At 36.8% G+C, this 23,654-nt stretch overlaps 1 protein-coding gene across 2 annotated transcripts in view; it reads left to right on the forward strand.

The window, feature by feature from the left end:
• The window catches only part of ADK (adenosine kinase), a 273,191-nt gene that overhangs the window by 57,594 nt on the left and 191,943 nt on the right, over positions 1-23,654 (forward strand). For both annotated transcript variants that reach the window (XM_066191457.1, XM_066191456.1), the window contains exon 4: positions 13,823-13,901. In XM_066191457.1, coding sequence (XP_066047554.1) covers positions 13,823-13,901 — 79 coding nt within the window. The remainder of the gene's footprint in view (positions 1-13,822; positions 13,902-23,654) is intronic.

Here is a 23,654-nt window from a genome sequence, read left to right on the forward strand (position 1 = left end):
ATGACCAGCACTTATTTTCTTCTGCTATATAAGCTCTTGGTTTGTCCACATTCAAGATTTCTGCTGGTGACATGGATGCATTAAATTCTTAAATCTGGACGGTTTGCAATAAGAGCTCAGGAAAATATAGTTATTTGTCTTCTAAGATCTGAATTTGAGGTTTGTATGTGATGCCTTGATTGCCATTGCTGCTACGTTTTCCTGTCCTAAAAGTTTAAAGCATATTAAAATAATCTTGTGTTCAGATGAACAGCAGCTTCAGTTCATTTTCGGATTTTCAGGTCAGCCTTTTAGAGCTCTTCAGTTTGCACAGACTTGATTTAGCTTAATAATTTTGCTAGCAAGTCTGATTTTTCTGTTGTAGGATCTAAAACTGAAAAAGGGGGCAAGAAAAGGTCTTTGAAACTTCTCTGAATATTAAATACTTCGTGTCTTCAGGATATATCTTTGTCTGGCAGTATCTTATATTTTCATTTTGTGGATGTACTTGTTCTTTCTGCAAGTTAAGTTAACAAATACATAGTTAATATCGGTTCCAGTAAGAATGTGATGATTGTATATGACACACAAGGGTTTATTTTTGGGAGTATTTTCAGTGTGGTTACCTCTTCACTATCTCTGAAAGTGATTTGATGTAATTTGCCTTGTTTTACACTAAAACTGACCATCCACATTTATACAGGCACTTATTGCCTTCTCCACTAAGGCGACAGCAGTATGATTGTCTTAAAGTCTTTAGTCTTGATAACAAGTGAATATTTCCATGCCAGTGGTCTTTGACAATATGGTCATACACTATTTTTTATGCAGAAATGTTGAGAGCACAATGTGAAATGGGAGGTGATGCTGAAACGACAAGATGTCCTTGTGCATAGAGCATCGTACACTGTGGGAGATGGGATATGTGCATATGAATGAAAAGAGACAGAGTGAAAATTGTTCAGGTTCCTGTACAGCAGTATTGAAGGATCTCCTGGAAGATTGATTTCTGGTCTTCTGTGTAACTTTTTTAATTTTCACACATGATTCTTCTTTTCCAAGTGTTTGACTTGTAGTCTAAATATAGGCACCCATACATACAATGTGTTTCGTATATATGCACATGTACATACTACTTTCTGATAATTGAGGTTTTTCATTTGTAACATTACTTTTGCTTTTATAATTATTCTTGTATGAGTTTAAAGTCAGTGAAGTGATTTTTGAAGACTGTATTGGTTACCTCTGTATCAACTACTTAGGTATCATTGAAGGATAGCATCTTTCACAATTGTTTAGTTACTAGAATGCAGGCTTTAAATACAACTTGCATTTGGCTCTGTTTTGACAATAGTAGTTAATAATGCATGGTTTTTGTTAAAGCACTGTTGAAAAAATATCTTATTGAGCTATTTGTGGTGTTTTTTTAAAAGATGTTTAAGATTTCACATTCAGTTTAACTGATCACAGATGAAACTGTAAATTAATACCTCATGAGTTTTACTGACTGCAGGGCATTGTTTGTGATTCAAAGCTGCTTTGTTCCTACTCACTAGGAAAAGCAAACAAATTAGAGTTCACTATGATATCAAACTACTTAGTAAAACTGAAGACTCTGATTTTGAATTTATTATTTGACTGTGACTTTTATTATAACCTGTAAAGATCATATTTTTGAAAGCCTAGGTTTTTAAGGATTTAAATAAAATATATAAAATTGGTTTAATTGTTGGTCCTCGTTCCCCTTGGTTGAAATGTCATACTTCAAGGATTACATGGCATACAAAGTGAGAAAATGTAAGTTACATTGGTTCAACTTGTTTTTTGATATGTTTCTATTGCTAGTGACTTGTATATGGTCTTTATACAGATAATGGCTCTGTTGCACAAAACCTTCAGTCATTCTTGCCTAGAGAGAGAATAAATATGTCTGTTTTTTCAACATCCTTTTTTTTGTATTTTATAATGGCAGGAAGCATTTGTAGGGAGGCTTTTATACTTTTACTATTTTTGCAGAATCAATGAATAAAAGTTGGAGAGGGAAATAGTTTTGCACAAGTTGAGACATTCTTCCTGTGCCACAACTAAGGAGTTTCTGCTAGGAAAAGATTAACTTTGCCTGTGACCAAGTGGCATATTCAAGGTTATAGGGGAGTCACCCACCATCTGTAGGTAAGTGACACTATCTTTAAGCTCTCTACTCAATAGTGCTCCCTGTGGATCATCTCACAAGGCCACCCAAAACTAAATTTGAAATGTGTTTGAATTTGAAACTTGTGCTGTAGTGTGGCAAACACCGGCCAGCCTTGGGCATAAGAGCAAATGTGGTTTTGCAAGCAGTTCAGCCACACTAACGTTAGTGTAATACACCCAAGTATTCTCAATAATAAAACAGTGTGCAATGGTGACCAAGGCTGCTTAAAATACGTGAAGTGGCTCACGTTCCTCTGCTTGATTTTATGTAATAATGAAGTTATGGTCACATCCAGTCAGTTCAATACTAGTTCAGATTGCTAGTATTTGAGACTAGAGGGGAGGACTGAGAAATTCACCAAGCATTACTAAATATTTGTGTTGAAGAGTCATTGTTCAGCTGTCCATATTGTTTCTAGACATTTCTTTTCTCCACTAAACTCCGGTTTTTTCAATCTTTTCTTGAAAATTAGTATGTGAATAAAATGTTACTATCAAATTAGTGGTAACTGTGAGACAGTTAATTACCAGGTAGTTATGTACAGGTGTTTGGTTTCAGTGGCTTTGTGGACAATGAAATTAACTTTCACTGGTGTGTGGCTGCTGAGTTCCCATGTGGAATTTTCTGTCAGGAAGTGAGTGGGCCCATGTAAGCCTGATGTGGTTCAACAAGGCCCAATGCAAGCAGGGTCCTGTGCCTGGGTCAGGGCGACCCTTGCTATCAATACATGCTGGGGTGTGAATGGCATGATTTGGGGTCATGAGCAGATGGAAAGCTGAACCTGAGCCAGCCATGGTGGGCACACTGCCCAGGAAGCCAACAGCATCCTGGGCTGCATCAAAAGCTGTGTGGCCAGCAGGTGGAAGAAGGGGATTCTGCCCTTGTGACACCTCACCTGGAGTGCTGCGCCCAGCTGTGGGGCCCTCAGCCCAGGAAAGACACACACCTGTTGGAAGGGGTCAGGAGAAGGGCCACTTCCTTCAGCACGTTCAAGGTGAGCTTGGACCAGACCGAGCAACCTGATTTAGGGAAAGATGTCCCTACTTACTGCAGGGGGCTTGTCTTAAAGGTTTTCTCTAACCTAAGCTGGTCTATGATTTCACGGTCCATAATGTATTTCCGTACTTCATAAAGAGAGATTAATTTTTTCACGGGCCTAAGGGTAGTAAGAAGGTAAGTTTCTTCCTCCTTCATTGCAGCCTTCTTGGGAGTGGAGGAAAATTCTTTAATGCACATCTCCTATTGACAAAATGCTGTCTTTTTAGAAATACTGTTCAGCAAAAGAGCTGGTGGGATTCTGTGCAGCCTAACAGCGGACCATTGCTCCTTAATAAGAGCATGAAGAGTAACACAGGGTGTACCAAATGTGTCTTGTTAGTGTTGTAGTGGCAGGGTGCCCACAGACAAGGGAAGTCAAAATTAGTTTTTTCAGAGGAAAACTCAACGTTGTCTTATTTATGTCAAGTATTTGTATTTTTCCTTTCAGTCCATGAATTGTTGTTCTGCTGTGAAATTAGCCTTTTCAGTGCTCTTTGGAACATTGATTTTTGAAATTATTTAAGCAGTGCTATCCCTTTTTAGCTTTGCTGTTATTTGTGATTTTCTTTCTTTGTTCTGTTGGGTTGGTGTCCCTGTGCCTTGCCCTGCCCTCCCAGTTCATTGCATATGCTAATTTCACCCCCAAAAGGTGACCCTCTGAGATTGTGCCTACGGAGTGAAGAGATGGACTGAATTGTCATAGGCTGTGGGATGAGTTATTTTTAGCTGTTGGCATTTCAGGCTGGAACACTTCATTCTGTCGTGCTTGTTAATGAGTCATCTGGAGAAAATGGGCTTGCTTTCAGAGAGGGTCTGTAGCAAATAATAATAGGCTAATCTCTGCAGGAGATACTCTGTCAAGTAACTAAAACTTCAGCTAGAAAATGTGCTGAAATGGAGACTAATCTCCCTGTAAGAATAAGCATGCACTCACTATTATTATAATTGTATTATCATGTGTATGAAAATCTCAAAAACTGGAAGATTTACGAAGAGCCTGGTAATGGTGTAATAGTGAAACATTTTTGAGGAAGAAGGTTAATTGAAAACAGTCACCTTTTAGAGATAGAGAGGAAAATATAGTTGCTTCCTAATTCAGAACATCATACACTTTCTAAATATGAATGTGTTACCTAGTTCTAGAGGAATCTCCTGAACAGATTCCTGAGTAGAGGAGCCCTATAAAAAGCTTGTGGCTTTAAGAGAACTCCAAATTCAGTAACGTTATGTCTTATTTTTAAGGATTAACCAGCATCTTTGCTTTTTTCCCTACTGAAGACTATATTTAAATTTTTTTAACATTTCTGTGTGCAATTTGTAGTCTCTCCTTCAACTTCTTCCCTCAAGGTTTGAAAGTTTTGTGTTGATAAAGCATGGGAGGTTTTGTTTTGGAGATGAAAATATCAACACTCAAGTAAAAATGTAAGAGTAACTAATCAAAGCTGTTGTTCTGGTTGCTTTGTTTTTGTCACTGAAATTCCAGACTTCGGTAATGCAGATGAATATTTTTTTTAAAAAAGTGCAAATATTTAGGGCAAACTGTTGAAAGACAGGATAAAAAGACTCCCAAACCCTATTCTACAAGGGAATGTTTTAAAGAATAGCTTGAGTATCAAGTCTTTTGTCACCTTTGGTACTTTGAAGGCCACTTGCCATCTGTACAGTTGTCTTATTTTGTTTACACATCTTCCTCGTGTAAAGTGGATTACACATCTGAAAACTCCTTTCTTTTTTTGGTGGCAAAAGGACGTTTCCTTGAGAGCTAATAATTTTTACTCTACATTGATTATTTACCTATTTGGCTTTCCTCTTGATTTGGAGTACTGAGATTAAAAAAAATACTTTCTCTCGCTTTATTGAGATAAATATTTTTGCAGTATTAGCAGGTGTTGACCCTTCAATGTAAATTGTTTAAACTCATCTTCTCATATTGCTGTGGTCACTCTACAAAATGCTTTAAACCAGTCTAGTGTAGTGATTCTGATATTACCAGTGTGTGTTGCTCCTAATTAACCCACAAGGCTTGGACTGGGTTAGTCAAGAGAAATTATTTGACATTTTAGAAATTTGGCAACTATTTACGCTATGGACAGGCGTGTTGGCATCAAAACGTTTGAGAAATCTATCAGTAAGCTTGTGTAAGTATCAGAGTTTAACTGCAGAAGTATGGAAGTTTTTTCCAACTATGCAGTAGGTGACTGTCTTAATGTATATTGAAGACAGAGCTGTACTGCGAAACACAGAGAATAAAGAGAGCTAAACAGGAAGTATCTCTTGGTATTTACTTATTGTTGTGCTCAAAGCAGGGTTTTCTGCGCTCATTATTTGTTCATGAGGAAAATCATTACAGTTCACTGCATGTTAATAGGAGCTCAGAGTGGATGCATACTGTCTACTTATATTTCCTGATCTATTTTTTATGTTTTCCTTTGGTTTAAATGTACCAACTGGCTACTAATTCAAAGAATTTAAAATAGCACAAGGATTGAAGAAAAATATAAAAAAAAGATGGTTTAGCAGTGTAGTTGCATTGACATGAACCATTTATATTATTGTAATGCAAAAAAAGTGCTTTTATGGTTAACAACTGTCACCGTTATCTTAGACTTTGTTTTAATAGAGAATATTAAATGCTTCTTGATCTGAGTGATGCATGGTAACAATTAGTTCATAATTTGGTTTTGAAACAGCTCTGCAAAACTTCCTAATATCTTATGGGCTCTGAGTCAGAACCCAAACTTTGCACCTAACGCATTTTTTACGATTTTTATGTATTTACAGAGAAAAGTACAAACTGTAAAGTTTTTGTAGTAAAATGTTTCTGTCTCCCATGTGTGAGCGGGCCTATGGATTTTTTTTGCGTTTTTTTTTTGTCAGTTCTTTACAGTTTGATATGATTTGTACTACAGCTTTAGATAATCCAAATTGTAGCAAAGATACAGTCTAAGATCTCTTGATGGCTAAATACTCTTAATATTAAAATATTCTTGGCAAATACTTTATTAAGTTAAACAAATTTTCACTTTGATGTGAACAGGAGTAAGTTGATGCAGTTTCAATTAGCGTCACTAAAGGTTTATTGACAGTTAACACCTGGTCTCTACTGTGCCAAGTGGGAAGCATCTATTGCATTCTCTTATATTTGCTGCATAATTAGGATTATGATCTCTAATTTGCTTTTAATTTTGTAAGTCTAGTCTTACTTTCAAAACCAGTTAGTGTTACTTTTGTTCCTGCATTTTTATTGTGGATCAAAGACACTGATGGTGAAAGGATTAAGTTCACTACTTTGTAATATGATAAACAACTTGCCCTTTCACTGTTTAGTTAGCAAGTAAATTTGGACATGAAAAATTTACTGGTAGGTCTCATAAAGCACATATTCTTCCCATGCTACTTCTGAGAAGCAAATGGAAAATGACATAGTGTTTTTAGAAGTAGTATTCTTGTACCCAAGCCAGATGTATACTGGGAACATCAGGAGCAAGTGTAAATGTAATGCTGCTGAGAAATAACAAAGGAAATGACCTTGTTCCTTAGTGCTCCAGAACAGACTTTGTTGCATGCAGGGATGAAGAAGGTAAATGCTGCATTCTTTTCCCTGACTGCAATGTCTTCTGATTCTTATTGGCTATGCATAAGGGCAGAGAGCTGTTTCTGCCTGTGGTGTTTTGCAACAAATGCTATGGTGAAAATCCCTACATGTATCCACAAAATGCTTGAGTCTTGGCTGTTATTTTGGAAGGTCTCCCTTCAAAAAGACAGTGGGAGGAAAGCATGCAGTTGTAGTAAATTACTGAACTGACAGAATTTCTTCATTAATAGTTTTTGATTACTGCCCTTATATGAAACTTCCTAAAATATTTTGAATAGAAATTTGATAGAGGGAGGGATGGTATAGTAATTATATATTATATACAAATTTTAAGGTTTGAAAAGGTGCTCTGTGTATCTATAGTGAATGTGTTTGTAGTGTTTAGAGACAGAATCAGAAATGTGATCTTGTAATAATCTAGTGGTATAGGGTGGGGGGGTTGTGGGGTTTGTTTTTTGTTTTCATTTGCCTACACCGTTGTAGAATTTCAACAGAAAAACTTGCCTTGTGGCTGATACTTCTGAGTGCAATTATAAATATTTTTGAGATAATGTGGAGGAAGATATGCAGATAATCTGGAATAAGGGGGGGCTTTTCAAGAGTGCTTGCGTAAATTTCCTTCTGCTGGAAAAAAAAAAAGTTGAGAAATTTCTTTAAATCGTGATCTTAAGAGCTGATGTTTTAACCTTATATTTGAATGACTGTTACTTCTTCCATCTTGTTCCAATATGCCTAAATGCAAACACATGTGGAAAATGTTCTTTTGGCTTTTATCAAACTGACATTTAAGTGCATTTTTTTCAACCTCACTAACATTTGTGGTAAAATATTTCAAAGCTATGAATCTTGCAATTTGCCTATGCATTTTTTTCTTCTTTCATATATTAACATTTGGTACTCATAATCCTAACCTGGTTGGAATTACTGGCTTTTTTCATTTGGTGTTTGTTTGGATGAGGTGATTAGGAAAATACTTCATGTGAAATTCTAGTTTGCAGCAGTAAATGCTTCCATGAAGAGTCACCATTCTGTGAACTTCAGTAAATAACGAAGAAAAATATGACGATCTTCTCTATTCAATTGTGGCATTCCTATTCCAAACAAATTTAGCTTTCTGTTGTGTTATATGTCTGTGGTGCTAACCTGTCTGCAATACTTCCTTCTTAGCATGCTTCGTTCTTCCCCTTTACTCCCTCACCCATCCCCAAGCTCTTTAATTCTGTGCCAAGCTAATAAGAACAACTAGGTCTGCATAAAGTCAGTCATTGCCAAGCAGCTGTTATGAAGTTTTCTCATGTACCTCTGTGATTGTACTTCATTTCAAACAGGGATTTTTGTTCTTTCAGGTTCAATTTTAAGTAAGAGCAACCAATTATAGCTGTATCTCAATCTTATTTCCATATATTTCAAAGAGTAGGGATGAAATTGTTCATATACGTAACTATCCTTTCTAGGGTTTGAACTTTGAACACCGAGTCGTACAATTTAGGTCGAGAAATTAGGTACACTATTTAGAGATAAAAAATATGAATGGCTTTTCTTTCTATCCACAGAATTAGTTCTAAAATATTCTCCCTTCTACTTCTGTTTAAAAATAATACTCTCTGATTTAATTATCATGTTTGAATCTCAAGACTAGACATTTTCCTTAAATGTAAATTAGATTTTTCTTAGGATGAAATGATGAGGGCTTCAGCTTGCCTGCTAACACTGACCGGGGAAGGTTGTCTTTCAACAACATGTGCCCCATCTGCCTGGCGGTGTGGCTGCCTGCATTGTTCTGGCACTGGCCCAGGCTGTGATGAAACTGAGAATGTGACAGATGACAGGCTTGTCCAGATGTATGCATAACTACTTCTGCCATGCCCTGCAAAACAATCAGGATGCAGGTTTGGCATTATTTCGTTGTTTGTGTTGGTTTATTCCTTGAGGGTTTCCTTAAAAATTGAAATAATATTTGGTGTTGTTCTTATAGTTTCACTGAGCTTTTAGTGTGATTAAAACAGGTTGTAAAATATGATTCTTGCTCTCTTACATAGTTTCTTTTTTTGATTTATGGAGTGATTTCATAGGCAATTGGACACAGGTTGCTTAAGTTGAAGATTTAAGTAGATTTAAAAAAAATGCAATTAAAAGGATCAAACATCTAACTGTCAGTGTATTAGTCTGGTTCTCTTCACAACTGAACATTTAAAGCTATTGCCATGTCTTAATACGACTGCTTCTTGCCAGTAAAAATAGATATCTGGCAAAGGTGTCAGAATCACCATTAATTATGATTTTTAATTAAAATCTAATTAAAATTCATCTAGTACCTTAAAAAATACCAACTCTATGTCTACCTCCCTCTCTTAGAGGTATCAACAATGGCTGCATCCCCAGCCCCAACACAGCTTTAAAGAAAAAAGAGTTCTAGACTTAAGTGCAGCTTGCAACCTTTTATTGATTAAGAGATATGTTGCATCTTAGTGGTTTTGAAGATTTTTATAACACCAAACGAAAATGTACAATCTGCTGAAAATAGTTTAACATTGTTATACGTAATAACCTGATTTTTGTCTTACATTCAGGGTGTCATTATCTGGTTGTCTGGCATTCAAAAGGGCAAAAATTAGTTTTCTCTCCTCTCTAGCTGCTTTTGGCAGGATAATTTTTTTATGTGTAGCTCCTGCTGATGTGTGCTATTGAGTACATCTTAGGTAATAAGCAGATATATCAAAAGATATCCAGGGCAACATACCCTGCTGAAAAACAAGAGATTACTGTTCTCTATTTCTTGCAGGTAAGTAGTTTCTGACGTATGCATCAGGAATGTTTTCTTCTGGTGCACTCTCAATGTAAGACTGGTATTCTGTGGCCATTTTACTCTTCAAAAAGGTTGGGGGTTTTTTTTAGTTTAATATAAATTATGTCATAAAACTTAACAGCATTACTTGAAAAGTTTTAATTTTCTGTAGTGTAGCTCTACTGCCTTATGTTCCCTGTTTTTGGTTGTAGGGAATGTTTTATGTCCTTATTTTTCTTGTCAGTTTGATTTTTGGAACCATGGTGAGCCGTACACGAGTGTATCTGTTGCTGTGTAACAAGAAGACAGTCCCAGCTCCAGACCCCTCAGATTTTGTGTATAAAGCAAGTTAGGAGTGACGGGTATTGATCCACGAGAGGATTGCCAGTTATTAGGCTGGAGTGTAGCCTCGGGAAATCACACAGCCTTGCTGATGACTTTTTTATGACATTATGGTGAAAGATAGTTTGAAGGAAGATTTAAAGTAGTTTTGCTAATAGTCATAGAAAATTCTGGTAACTGGACATTGGATGATATCATGGGTTAGCGAGAGAAAAGCTATTTTTGTTGACAGCTTTGTGCCCAGAGGCTGTTGTAAATCTGAATGTACCGAATGAAGGATGGTATGTTCAGTGCATAACACTGTGCTGGGCCCTGAAAATGTAGAGGAGTGAATTCTGCTTGCATTGACTGAGAAGGGGCTGTGAGGGAGCTGGGGCGAGAGGCAGGAGCTGGTCAGAGGGGTGGCTCCCACAGATGATCTTTGCAGGTGTCTGTAGGGGTTAGATACTACAGCGAGTGCATTTTTCTCTACAGTACAGTAAATCATGCTTTTTAAGATGTACTATGAGAAGGAATAGTGTGAGGTTTACACAGAGTTTGGTAAGAGCACACAGAGAAAGTGACTGAATGGTCTAAGAGTAAAGCAGGGTGGTGAAATTGTCAGCAGTGGGTGAAATTTACTGGGGGGAATTTCTAACAGCTGTCTCCCGTTTGAGGTAATGGTAGGGCATATGTAAGAGTCTGTGCCTTCTAAAAATCAGTCTCCACCTCCTGTAAAAGAAGGAGGTGTATCTTGCAAAAAAAACCCAAACCAAACATTATATCCTCATTCTTTTTTGTGTTCTTTTGTGTAATAGCTTCTTCTACTACCACCTTATAATTTTTTTTAAATAGCCATTAATTCTGTCAAAAGTGAGGCTAGTGAACAGCCTCACCTTTCAGTATCAAGTTCAATTAGGAGTACATTCTCTTTTGAAGAAGGGAAAAAAAAGCAACTGACAGAAGTGTTATTGCCTTTACTGTAACTGAGTAAAACATTAACATATCCCCTTTGGTCAGTGCTAGAGGTGATCAGCAGTATCACAGCTGAAAACATATGCTCCTGCAAATGCAAACTTATTTTTGTTAAAATATGCTTTAATGTGGTGGACAAATTCATGGTACTAAAAATAGAGGCCCCTTTATATGGTGCCGATTGTGGGATTTATTATTCTGTTATTTAAGGTAATGATATGTTGCTAGGTCAGGAAAAGGGTCACAGTTCTCAGATACAGAACAGCCTTAGAGATACTCAGAAAAACCAGTGACTACAGAACATGAAGCAAAAATAATATTCTGTTGTGCTCGTAAGGTTCTAATTTTCTTGAATTATCCGAAGTGTGATAACAGCTTAGTTCTGAAGCACACACAGCAGCTCTGTTCAGCATTCCCCAGGCTTGGAGCAGTTTCTGCAGTTGAAGTTCTCTCCTTCAAGGGAAGGGTTTTCTATAAGCGAGCACCGTGTCTCTGAGGCATGGTGGAATGAGTCTTCTCTTTGCAGGTCAGGCAGGCAGCACGCAGTGACAAAGTCTGTTCCCACGCTGCCTGTGCCATCTGCCGACATTTGGAAAGATGTCCATCTGACTGTTCATCTTGAGAGAAAAAACTATGAGCAGTCTCAATTTTGAGGTCATTCTTGATGCAATTCAGTCTCTCGTGGATTTAACCAATAGAATTTATATAGTCCTTCTGATGTGTCATGGAAAATGAGCAGCAAACTTTACTTTTCTTGCAGCTGTATGAACTCATTATGTTTAATACGGCAGATATTTGGAGATGTTAAATTCACCATCTTAATTCAAAGAAAAGGAGTTACATGTTTTTATGCTCAATATGAAATAGTATAACCATAATTTGTCTTGTTGTATTAAGTAATTGTAAAGGAATTTGTTCAGATTATTTATTAGATTACATAGTTGTCACCTTGACATTTTTATAATGGTATATTATGGCAATTTCCAATTTTTTTCCTTCAAATTCAGATAGCACCTATTTTATTCTTCATTTGAACTACAAGATAATTATTTAAACACATACTTACCTAGACACAGAGCTGCTTATGTAGGTGCTCAACTGAAGTATACTGTGTTTACAAGGTTTAACATGCCATTAAATATTGTGGACATGAAAACTTTTTGAAGTTCTTTTAGGTAAAATAATTAAAATATCAACTTGCACGCTTATAGATATATGAGAATACAAAAATAACCATTTGACTTGTACAGTACATACTCAAATTAAATGAAAATGCAAAATGTCAATTAAATTAAAGATATTGCCAAAATACTTAATTGGTTCATGATGGTTTGTCTTTGCTTGCAAATCAATTGTTAAGAGACCTGTTGGGTTTTGTTATTTTTTCCCACTTTTAGCTACTTGCTATCATTTTAGGTTTCAATTGCTTGACTTAGAACTGGTGGATAATTAGTAGTGTGGATAACTGTGAAAAGCATATGTAGTAATTTAGTTCTTGATTCTCTCTAATTGTCTGCCCATTGGTAGTTCGCTAGGGGTAAGTAGCTCATTATTCAAACACTTTAAATGGAAAGTACTGCAGAAAGAAAAATGCTCTTATTAATAAGATGGTATTGAAAATAAAAACCTTTTAAACAAACTAGTCGTTATTTGACAAATCCATCCCCAGAGCTGTTGTTCACATGATGTAAGAAGATTGGGGTTGTGTGGAGGAGAGAAAGGGTAGGGTTGGTAGATAGTATTCAACTTGCACTGTGATTGAAATAAAGATGTGTACTCCTTAAAAAGATGCTAAAGGTAAACACAATAAAATGTATTGGTATACATCTAACTAGACAAGCTTCGTTTGTTGAAGGTAAAGTTAATAGGCATTAAAGGTAAATGGATGCTATTAATTAGGGTAATGGAGGTAATTTTGAACCTCAAATCTGCAAAGTTTACAGTAAACATTTTGACTTGCCTGAAGGCAAGTCTAACATCTAACATCTTCTGAGGTTGCTAATCCTGCTGTTTAATCCACTCAATTTCAAGTGTGCTTGGAATTTAAAGGCATGATGCAGCATTTGTGCATAGGCTCCCTGCAGTCTCCATAACTCCCTCATTCCTGTTCCCTGTTCTAGAGCCTGTGGTCAGAGAGCAGAGCAGACTGTTCTTGAGTGGTTGTACCCTCTGATCAGAGCTGTAGCACAAATCCTAGACAACCAACAGCGCCTTACAGTCACTGGGTCTTAACCAGAAAGTGTGAGCTGAAATATGAGGGTAGATACTTCTGTTAAAAGTTCAAATATTTGTTTTAGTACTCAAACCTAATATGCTACTGAATGTTGACAGAGAATTCTATATTTTCATAGTGGTATGGCTTGAAGGGTTTGAAAGTTCACCAGGAGACACCTTTTCTGTTACCAAGTTTTCTCACATGCTGCTAGATTTGTTCACCAAAGTTCTTCACCTGTCAAAATACACTGTCTCATATGAAATCTTAAAATATAGCACTGCTGTTTTGGTTAAGTTAATTTTGAACTAGGCACCAGATCTCCTCAATTTTCTCTCTTAAGCTAGAAACAGAATGTAAGAATTAATGAGGTGGAATAAGAATCTGAATATTTTCATTTATATTATTTTTCTTCAAGCATGTATTTTACCAATCTAACAGTTCATTGCAGTCGAGCTTATGCTTCAGATAACTCCCCCCTCCCCCCGATTGTTCACTCCACTCACAAGTTTTAGGTGAAGAGTTCAGTTTGATGTCAAGCTTTGTATTGTGATTTGGGCAAACTCTAAATGAATGTTTCCAGCTTGCATTATGTGTAACAGTCAATGTGCGTGAATTTCTTGTTTTCATGTAATATGATGTCATCTCCTTCTAATCTTCATGACTTGTTTTGGAAAAAAAAAATTGCTAAATTTAACTCTTTTTTCTACTTTTTCTTAACAGATTTGAAGAACTTGTGAAAAAGTTCAAAGTAGAGTATCATGCTGGTGGTTCCACTCAAAATTCCGTTAAAGTTGCCCAGGTTTGTTCTTCTTTAGCAAAGAATTGTTGATAATTTCAATTGTTGTGTTTGAATCTGCTCCCTGTTTTCTGTTTCATCATGAGCACTGCAGAGCGGCTGCTTGTGATTCCGTTGCTCAGCCTGTGCTGATAGTGTTGTATGTGACTTGTTCTGTAGTTGTGCTCTTTAGTCCTTTCACAGGTGTTCTGCTGGGGTTATAGCTACAGCTCCAGTGTACCAGGAGTGAAAAGCTTTTGTCAGAGATGTGTGCTGGAAGGAGAAGAGGCAAGGACAAGGTCACTAGCTGCAGTTAGGAGTCTTACACTGGGAAAAGTCACAGTGGCAGTGGTTAAACAGTGAAGTTGTTGAATCTCTGTGCTTGGAGGTTTTCACAAGGTACCAGGATGAGTCCTTTGGTCAGGCAGATCTAAATTTGAGGCTGTCTCTGCTTTGACTGGTGTGTTGGACTGGAGAACTGCAGAGGTCCTGTCTAGCCTGCATCGTTCTGTGATTCTAACCACATTTATCCTGTAAGAACTTCAAAGTTTGTCCATAAAAGACAGAAACATAAAACTTTCTTTTATACAGTGGGAATGTTTCTGGCTATGGGTATGATGAACAACAGTAATGATGAATTTGGTTTCAGGTATATTAGGTTTTCGATAACTAAAGCATGCTTTTCATCATAACACTTTCAAGCATATACCTGTGTGCATATTTTCAAATTTTAAGAGATGTAAAAATTTTATTAAAAAAATACAGAAACAGTTCTTAGGACCTTCTTGTTAATGATCCTGGCATGTTAACTTTGTGGCTCCCTATATAATTAAAACTGACTGCCAGATAGCATTAAATGCACATTTGGAAGAAATAAAATTATAATATAATAAAGGTTGCCCCCCCCATAAAAGGGAAAAAATTGTCATAATTACTGTTCCTTTCTATGAAATACTTGTTGCTTCTTTACTAAAGTTTTCATTTTCTGAAACACCAAATGTCTTGAAAATATTTTTGAATTTAGAAAAAAAGTTGCATATGTTTTAATGTATATAGCATTGTCATTCTGAAATGGCTGTTTTTAAAATGTAGTCAGCTTTCTGAGCTTTTTTTTAACCATGGGGTCAAGCCAATTTTTTGCTTCTGATATTTTAAAAATCTCTTCATCAATGGAGCTCAAGTTATTGGACTAATTTTCTGTCAGTAATCACTGCTGCTTGACCTGCGGTGATGGTGTAAAGGTGACATTTCATGACAGCTGATTAGAGGTGAACCTTTTGGAGGGAGTTCTGGAACTCTTTATTAGTTGAGAGACATGAAATTCTGCTTCGGTTGCTGCATTTAGATTGTGGAGGTTTAGAAGCAAATATACACGGTAGAGTCAGAGTTTTTAAACTTTGAAGTGTTCAGAGAACCCAGGATTTTAATTCCATCTCTCCTTGAAGTGACCTCTGTGGCATTAGCTAACTTATTATTAAACTATGTTTCATTCTTTAACTGTCATTAATCTATCAGTCCGGGTATTGTTCAATCATTATACTATGAAGTACAGAGAAGCCATGCCGAGTCAAGGAAACAGATGAAATTTAAATCAGTGAAATGTAGGTATTTCTGTGTCAATGCGCCTTTCTTACACTGATCAGGTTTTGTCAGTGAAGTTTTCCTTTATCTTGGCTCAGAGCTGGGAGCCTCATTCAGCTCCAGTTGCCATCTGGAATTGTATTTGTCTCCAGAAGGTTTGTCATCTCCTAGTTTCTGTTTCAAATACGATTGAAACTTAAACAGTTGTGCATGAATAACATAACATCACTATAAGACTTGAAAAAGAGAGATGGGAGAGTGAGGGAGAGAAAAGAAAGTGAATTCTGGAAATCTTGAAAGAAGCTGTTATTCTGTAAGCTTTAGCAAAAGAAAGAGAAGTGCAAGGATAGAAAACAAGTAGTTGAAATGTAAACCAAAATTTAAATCAGAAATTCTGGAAGAGTTTTTGCAGCAATATTCATTGGCTTATTGAAGAGAATGAGTGTGTAAGTAACCTTAGAGAGAGTCAACTTAAATATGTATTAATTCATTGAGAGTAATGGGAGAAATAAACACTACTTCAGGAAGCTTATCCAGCGACTGACAAGTAAGGGACCAATAAGTAAGTTCAGAGTGTCAAGGTAGCCACACTTGGAGTGAATGTGGATTCTGTGTGAGAAGATGTGGGGAAGATATCCTAAGAATACAGCTCTTATTAATTTCTCAACATTATGGGAAATGCTTGAAAAAGTGTGCTATAAAATGAGAGATAAAACCTAAAAGAGTTTTCTCCAACTGTTTAAAAGTTGGTGAGAAGTAATGACAAGTTAAAGAAAGGCATCCTTGGAAGAATGAAATGCATCTGAGTGGAGTGGTTGGAAATGAACAAATGGGCCCTGAAGTCTGGCAAATTGCTTTTTTAAAAGTTGAGTTCTGAGTGGGAAGAGTATATTACTAAGGAGTGTAATAGGAAAAGTGCAACTGAAAAAATGATCGGTTTAAAAAAAAGGAAGAACTTAGGAGGCAGCTCAAGGTTATGGAATTGTTTGTTTCAGATAGATAGACCCTCTCTAAGGGTCAGAAAACCAGCACTATGTTGAAACAAAAATACCCGAAGGCAATGAGTGGAGAAACTTTAGAGTATATAATGTGTTTAAAAAGGGAACATGAACCTGTCAGATGCTTGCTTGCATGGTGTTTGGTGATCATCTGGTGATCATCTGCTCATGGTGTGTGAGCACATCATCATCTGGTACATGTGCTCATATATTTTGGGTATTTCCTTTGTACCTGCAAAGGTAGCGTCATTTACTCAAGAAATGCTCTCTGTTTCTGAGCAGGGTAAGCCAACTTCTTAAAGAAAAAAAGTCTTAGAAATACTGTATTTGCCATGTGTGAAAAATCCGAGATGGTAATCACAGAAAGAGGTAATAGGAAGAAGTTCTGAATTATGAAGAAAACTGGGAAGAAAATGAAGCTTAAATCATGGGGTTTGGAGCTAAAATTTAAAGCAGCATCAACTATAAAGGAAGCAAAGATTTTAGAAGTTTATGAAGAATTAACCAGAATTGCAGTTAAGCTGTGAAGAGCAGAGTTAGATTTTATGGGTTTTTTTCCAGCGTGTTAACAGAAAGGAAAGATGTGAAGTGCAGCCGTGAAGGAGGAATTTGGCTGGTAAGGTATGAAAGGGAATCTTGGTATTTTTTCAATGTTGTCTTGCAGCAGAGCAGAAGGAGAGTGTGTGGCACTCTGAAGGACTGAACAATAGTTGGAGAGCACCGTGAAAATCAGAAAGCTGGAGGTTGGCCCTGTTGACTGCCCAAAGCAGACATTATGTGGACAGGGTCAGAAAAAGAGAAAGGTCTGGACGTACGAGGGACAATAGAAAAGTTTGGTTTTTTTGGTTTTTTTTTGGTTTTTTTTGGTAGAAATGCTTCTAATGTACAACGGAGAAGACATATTTCCACAAAATGAAATGTGGAAGCAGAGTCACATCATACATTAGAGGGAAAGCTCTGTAAAAGGAAAGAAAAGAACAAAGGAAAAATTCTTCTGTTGCAGAAGAAATACAGAGGACTGTTGGAGTAAACATTGACAGGATGGAAGATAAATGACAAAGGGGCAGAAACACCACACTCTTTAAAAGTGTGTTATATAAGCATTTTTATAAGTACAATAATATTTCTTAAAAATACCTGCAAATGGTGAAAGGGAGTACCAAGAACAATGTAAAAGTATTGAGGGCAGTACTAAAGCTCTTTATGGTCAGGTTTTCTGGAATATTAAAGTTGTTTGAACTGGTCCTGGAAAGAGTTAGGGAATCATTATTATCATGGCTTGACTCATGATATGAAAGGGGGCAGGGGGGGAAGTAATTGATATATTCCAGAAATGACAGTAGCAGGCATAAAAATGGAAAAGATAAAATAAATGAGACAACAGTTCAGTCATTCCTTAATGAGATTAAATTAACAGCAAATTAAGCTTTGGAAATACTAATTCATATCAGGAGAGTAATAGTGACAAAAAGAAGTGAAGAAAGTGGAGACAGAATGTGAGAGAAAGTAAAAAATTGAGAGAAAATTTCAGTAATATGGAAAGAGAAAACCAGTATAAAAAATCCCAGTGTTGCTCTGATTCTGTATTCCCTCACTGTCCCGTTCTTGTATGTCCTTTACCAATCTGCTTTCCTTGCCAACTCTAATCCTTCTTGCATGTAAATTTGTTCACCTGCAAAACAAAGATGGCTAACTATGACAGCTTGGGTACTTATAAAGCCTTAAAGAAAAGTCTTATCAAAATATCTTTTTGTTTGAGACTTCAGTACTCGGTGCAAAACTAGAGACAGAATGTAAAGAATAAGAAGAGGGTAAAAGGAATAACAAAGGGCTTTCCTGACTGCAGTACAATACAGAAAACAGATGGAATCCAGATAATCAGTAAAAATGCAGGTAGTGTGCTCCTAAAGGTGCTACATAACTGTTAGACACAGTTGTTGGGTTAATTTTATTTCTTTTTCTTCTTAACCCATCAATAAGACATGTTGATAACTTTGCAGGATCAAGTTTCAATTGATCAGGCATCAGTCACTAAAAATTGTTTGATAATACTTTGGAAAATGAGGATTAAAGACAATGACTGAATTACAATCCTTTAGTTTCTGCAATAGAAACCAAAGTTTAGCTTTCCTGTTTGCTTGGCATTAGAGTCATCCTTTTATACTAACTTTTCATTTTGCTGTATGTTTGAAGTTGTGATGCATGCTTAAGAAGAAGAAGTGTAGGGATATCGAATTGAAACTGCAGTGTGCTTCTCTGACCTTTACTTGTCTCATTAAATTTTGGCTTTATATCTAATATGAAATGTGACATCTTGCTTTAATCTGAGCTCTTGCAATCTCTCCAAATGATTGGATCCATTATATTAAATCTTTAAAATATGCATATGTGTAACTGCATGCAGTTCATAAATAATGTATTGTTTTAGGGTTCCGCCAACAAACTGAATTCAGATTCGTAGAGACAATGTTTTACTACTACTCGGCTTCCTTCCGTAATTTTATTTAAGCCTGTGCCCATCTAACAATAGACATAGATTTGCAAAGGAAAAAAAAAAAATTCTGAGTCTTTTAATAGGGCTCATGACTTTAAAGTATGTAAAGCAAATAGCTTACACGTGCAGAGAGGGCGAGTATTGCTGACCAGGCTGTATCCACATGATTTTTATCGGCGTTTCTTTTGCTTTTGGAGTGCTGAGGTTAGAACTGCAAGAAATAGTCTTTGAAGTTTTATCTTTGTAACACAAGTGCTGGATTGCAAGTTTAACTTGATAGAATTTTATAACTTGGATTTTAAACTACTCGAACTTGGCAACAAACAGCACATTTCTTGTTTTTCTGGAAGTATGTACAAAGAATGCCACAATCTTCTTCCTCAGAATGGGTTCTCTTGGTTTTTGTCCTATTTCTTAACAGCTTATTTTTATTCTAGCAATTCTAGTATTGCTGTGGATATAACTTAGCAGCTAGGGAGTCCTGTATTCTGTTGTTAATTCATCCTTGGTAGAATTGTGAAATTCTCATTACACAAATTTTATTACTGCTGATGCAATGTAAGCTTGGAAGAATGTAGCTTGACACATTTCAACTTGATCTGCTAGGACTGGCAGGTAAAGGGAAAAAGTAAAATAGAGTTTTTGGGAAGCTTTCATATAGATACTCTTGGGAATTTACAGTAATGTGTGGATAATCACACCTCAGAAAATCATCATAACTCCCTTTTTCTTTCTGCGTTACTTCTTGCCATCTAATTGTAACCTTTCAATTTTGGAGCTGCACGACATTTTTGGCACTACATCCTGTCATAAGATACTTTAAAGAAGTTTAGCTTTAAACTAGGGTATGTCTTTGTTTACTCTTAATAAAGTGTCAGCTGGAATGATTTTTAAATGAGGGATAACATTAAGAGAAAATAATACACTAAATTATGTTGGACTTTTGATTTCATGTTAGGGAAGTATGGCACTTTTTTGAATATCAGCCTCTATTTCAAGGGCTTGTAATTTAATCCAAATTTTTATTCTTCCATTACGATTAACTTGTTCTGTTAATCTAAAGGGATTGTGAGTTGTAGCATTCTAATGAACTCATAAGTTTGAGAATTTAGGTTTGAAAAATGAAAAGATTCGTGCTTGTTTAAAAAAAGTGGTATGCTCTAAAGGCTTAGAAGTATTTTAAATTTTTACTACTTGTTTTGTGAGTAATTAGCTAAACCTTGGATTTATATTAAACACATCTGTCAACTGGGTCACCTCATGCTTAATCATGCATTAAAAATAATATGTAAGGTTAAAAATTTATCTATGAAGAATACTTGAAGAATTTTTCTATGAAGAACTGTATTTTATAAACAGTATGAGCTGTAATCTTGTAAACATCTGAATAGCTTCATTGCAACTGATTCCTTGCTTTTAAAATGAAGTTTATACCTATTTGCCAAGAAGTACCCTTGGCTCAACAGTGCTTACTGAATGTAATCTACAAGATCCATAACACAGGGATCCATCAGTCCTTTAGTGATTTCTTCCTCACTCTCCTATCATTCTGTGTAAATGAGCATATAACTAATGAATGTAATCTTTTCCTCAGTTGTGAGAATTTCTGGATTACTTCTCTGCAGTAGATTAGACTGAGGCATAGCAGGAAGCAAGACTTGGCTCAGGAGCAGGCCTCAGAATGTATTGAACATGCATAACTGGCAAGGAGATAATGGAAAGGCTATCAAAGGGGTCACCCTGAGCACTCTCTCAATTTTTTCATGTTGATGCAACTTTGCAGGAACTGTAATTTTTTATTAAATCAATCATACCATTGACTAGAAATGTTCTGCTTAATTGTATCCTGGAAATCACTTATACAACGAATAGCTTTCTGCAAGAACTGCTTCTGGACTATCACTCCAAGAAAGTGCAAGCGAGTCCCCTAAACAACTTTTTCCCCCTACTTAGTGAAGCAAAGAACGTTTAGCTCTGTATCTTTCTGTTGACCAAAAGGAAATAGGTCAATTTTTTTTGCTCAGAGACGAGGTTTTGTGCTTTCTGAACCATTTGGACCAAAATGTTAAATTCCTCAGAGTTAGTTTTGGCCATACACTTGATATTCCTTAAGCAGCTTCATTTTCATTCCTTGAGCAGCTCTGCTCATATGGGCCTGGTGGCTCCGTCAGACATGTGTTTCCAATATTTACAGTGGTTTAATCCAGCTTTTGAGAAAATGTACAAAAAAGGTCTCTAAACCATTTTTTGTTTGGTATGGTTTAATAAACCTAGGGGTAATTGCCTCTTTTCGGAAAAAAATCCTGAGGTGTGTGCTTCTTTCTATGCCAGGTCTCACATGTTTCTGCCGTGCTGGGGTAGCGTTCTCGGTGTGGTCTTCTGTTAGCACCATGTGCTGTCCTGCAAGTGCATATACCTGCTTCTTAAACCTGTTCCATGTGAAAGAAGACAAACCAGACAAAGAGCTGCGACTTACAGCTGGTTTTTTTCTTATTTATACCTTACTAAAATTTAAATGGACTTCTTAAACTCCTGTCCTAAATGCTCTGTGTGACCAGTCCTAATCAATGAGACGTGTACTTGCTGAAGAAGTAGCAAAACATTCCTCAGAGCTGACAAAAACAGTCATTTAAGTTTGTCTCTCTGGAAATACAGCAGTGGCTATTCCCGGTATGGCAGAGATGATGTCCTGTTGATAGTGTCACCGCAGACACTACCACATGCCAGTGACATCAGTTTCCTGAGCTACTTCTTCTCCCAAGTGCATCCTGTCATTCATGTGTGTTTAGGAATCAGTCTGTGTTGAACATCACAGGGATGTGGCCCTGCTTCTTAAAGAGCAGACAGCCTTTCCTCATCAGAATTAAAACATGTAGCTTGGGAAACTGGTGTAATGCCTAAACTGATCAGTACAGATGTCAGAGAAATTTTGTAACATTTGAGAGCTGCCTAGATTTTTTTGGAACGTTCTAGAGAAAATTTCCAGGCCTTTTACTCAGCTGTAGCTAAGATGATTTTCAAAGCCTTATTCAGAGCTATGTGGACAGTTCAAAAAAAAGCAACTAAACCTTTTTATCCTAATGACAAACTCTGCAAAAATGTAAGCAAATTTCCCCCCAGATTACAAAGCTGGGAAGTTGTCAAGCTTTCTTTGTGCTTGTGAAGGAAGCCCATCCGTTGTTTATGTGGCTGTGGATCAGATGATGAAAGATGCAGCAGTGCACCGGAAGACCTGACTTTTTGAGGTTGCTAATAGTGAGGCTTTTTTTCTGTACACTGAGAATAGCTGTGTACAACTCTGTGTATATTTACAGACCTGGAATTATAACTTCAGCAGATATCAGGATGGTCAGAAAACGAAGGTCCGAAGAGCCTGTGACAGTTTTTCAGATTCTGCAATGCCAGGTCCTTAAATCTGTTCTCTGGAAAAAGAGGTAGTTCAAGTTACACCGTTGTCAGTTTGACAACAGACTTTGTTATGAGACAGATGGTAACAGTTAAGTATTACAAGACAAACGTCCTTATGTGCATCACTTTGGCATGGAATTGAGTGGTTCACTGCATGTCCCATGGACCTGTCTTTCTGATGTACCAGAACCATATTCACTTGCTTTTTCAGGTCTTGTTCCTGGCCAGCAATATCAATAGCATTGTAGGAAGACCATCTTTAAAGTCATTCTGGATGTGACATATTTTAGGAAAACAGAAAAGGAGTTGTACCAATACATTCCTGCTAAATCCATTCAGATAGAACCTTGAAACTCTCTCTTCTTCGCTGTGTTTGAGTGAGCTTCAGTGTACATATGCAGCCTCTGGTCCTCCATCCAAAATTGTAATTTATTTAAATGATTAGAAACTGTTTCCATATTCTGGAGTAATCAAACATCAGTCACCCACATGGAATCAGAAGGCACTATATAAATGGTGGCAGTTGGTTCTTTCTGGGTGTGCAATTCAGCTGCCTGCTGCTTGACTCAGCTTATATGCCTCTTCAGCTATGTTAACATCATGCTTTGAAGTTGCAAAAACTTTTTCAGATTTTTCAAAAGCAACAAAGGAATTTAGACTCTGTCTCTAAGCTAATGTCCACCTGAATGAGGGGATTCAAACTTCATTGGTTCTTGATTGTGTTTTTCCCTGAGCCAAGGCCACCTTTAATTCATAAGACTTGCTATATGAGTGATATTAATTGGCACATTCCCTAATTTATGCTTATCCTGAAAAATAAGCTGTTTCTAGGTAACGCAGTAATTAATGCAGGCTGGGATTTCTCCTGAAGAAGCAAAAATCAGGAAGTATCAGTAAGCCCCACAGTAAGGGGACATGGTTCCAAAGGTACCGTGACATGAACCCTCCAACGTTTTTGTGTGCAGAATGACAGTGGGACTTTCACAGAGCCTTTTGCCCCATAAAGCTTTCCATGCAGCAGTGGGCTGATGGCTGGACTGACGTTTATTTGACTTTCTCCCATTAGTTGACACTGGAAGGGGAATGAGTGCATGATTTGGCAATCTCAGAAGAGAGGGTAAATCCCTGTGCTTCACTGATATTAATTTGGCGTGCCACTCAAGCCTTAGGAGCTCGGGAGCTGTTTTATCCTTAGCAGCTCAAGAAGTTACATAACTACATCTTTAGCAATTAATTACTGTTAAGTGATGTGATACAGTGGGGAGTTAATTGCCCTGGAAATCTGAAATGCCAAGT

Source organism: Chamaea fasciata, unplaced genomic scaffold (assembly GCF_029207755.1).
Source record: "Chamaea fasciata isolate MVZ Bird 193981 ecotype frontalis unplaced genomic scaffold, bChaFas1.0.hap1 SCAF_9, whole genome shotgun sequence".
Classification (NCBI taxonomy): domain Eukaryota; kingdom Metazoa; phylum Chordata; class Aves; order Passeriformes; family Sylviidae; genus Chamaea; species Chamaea fasciata.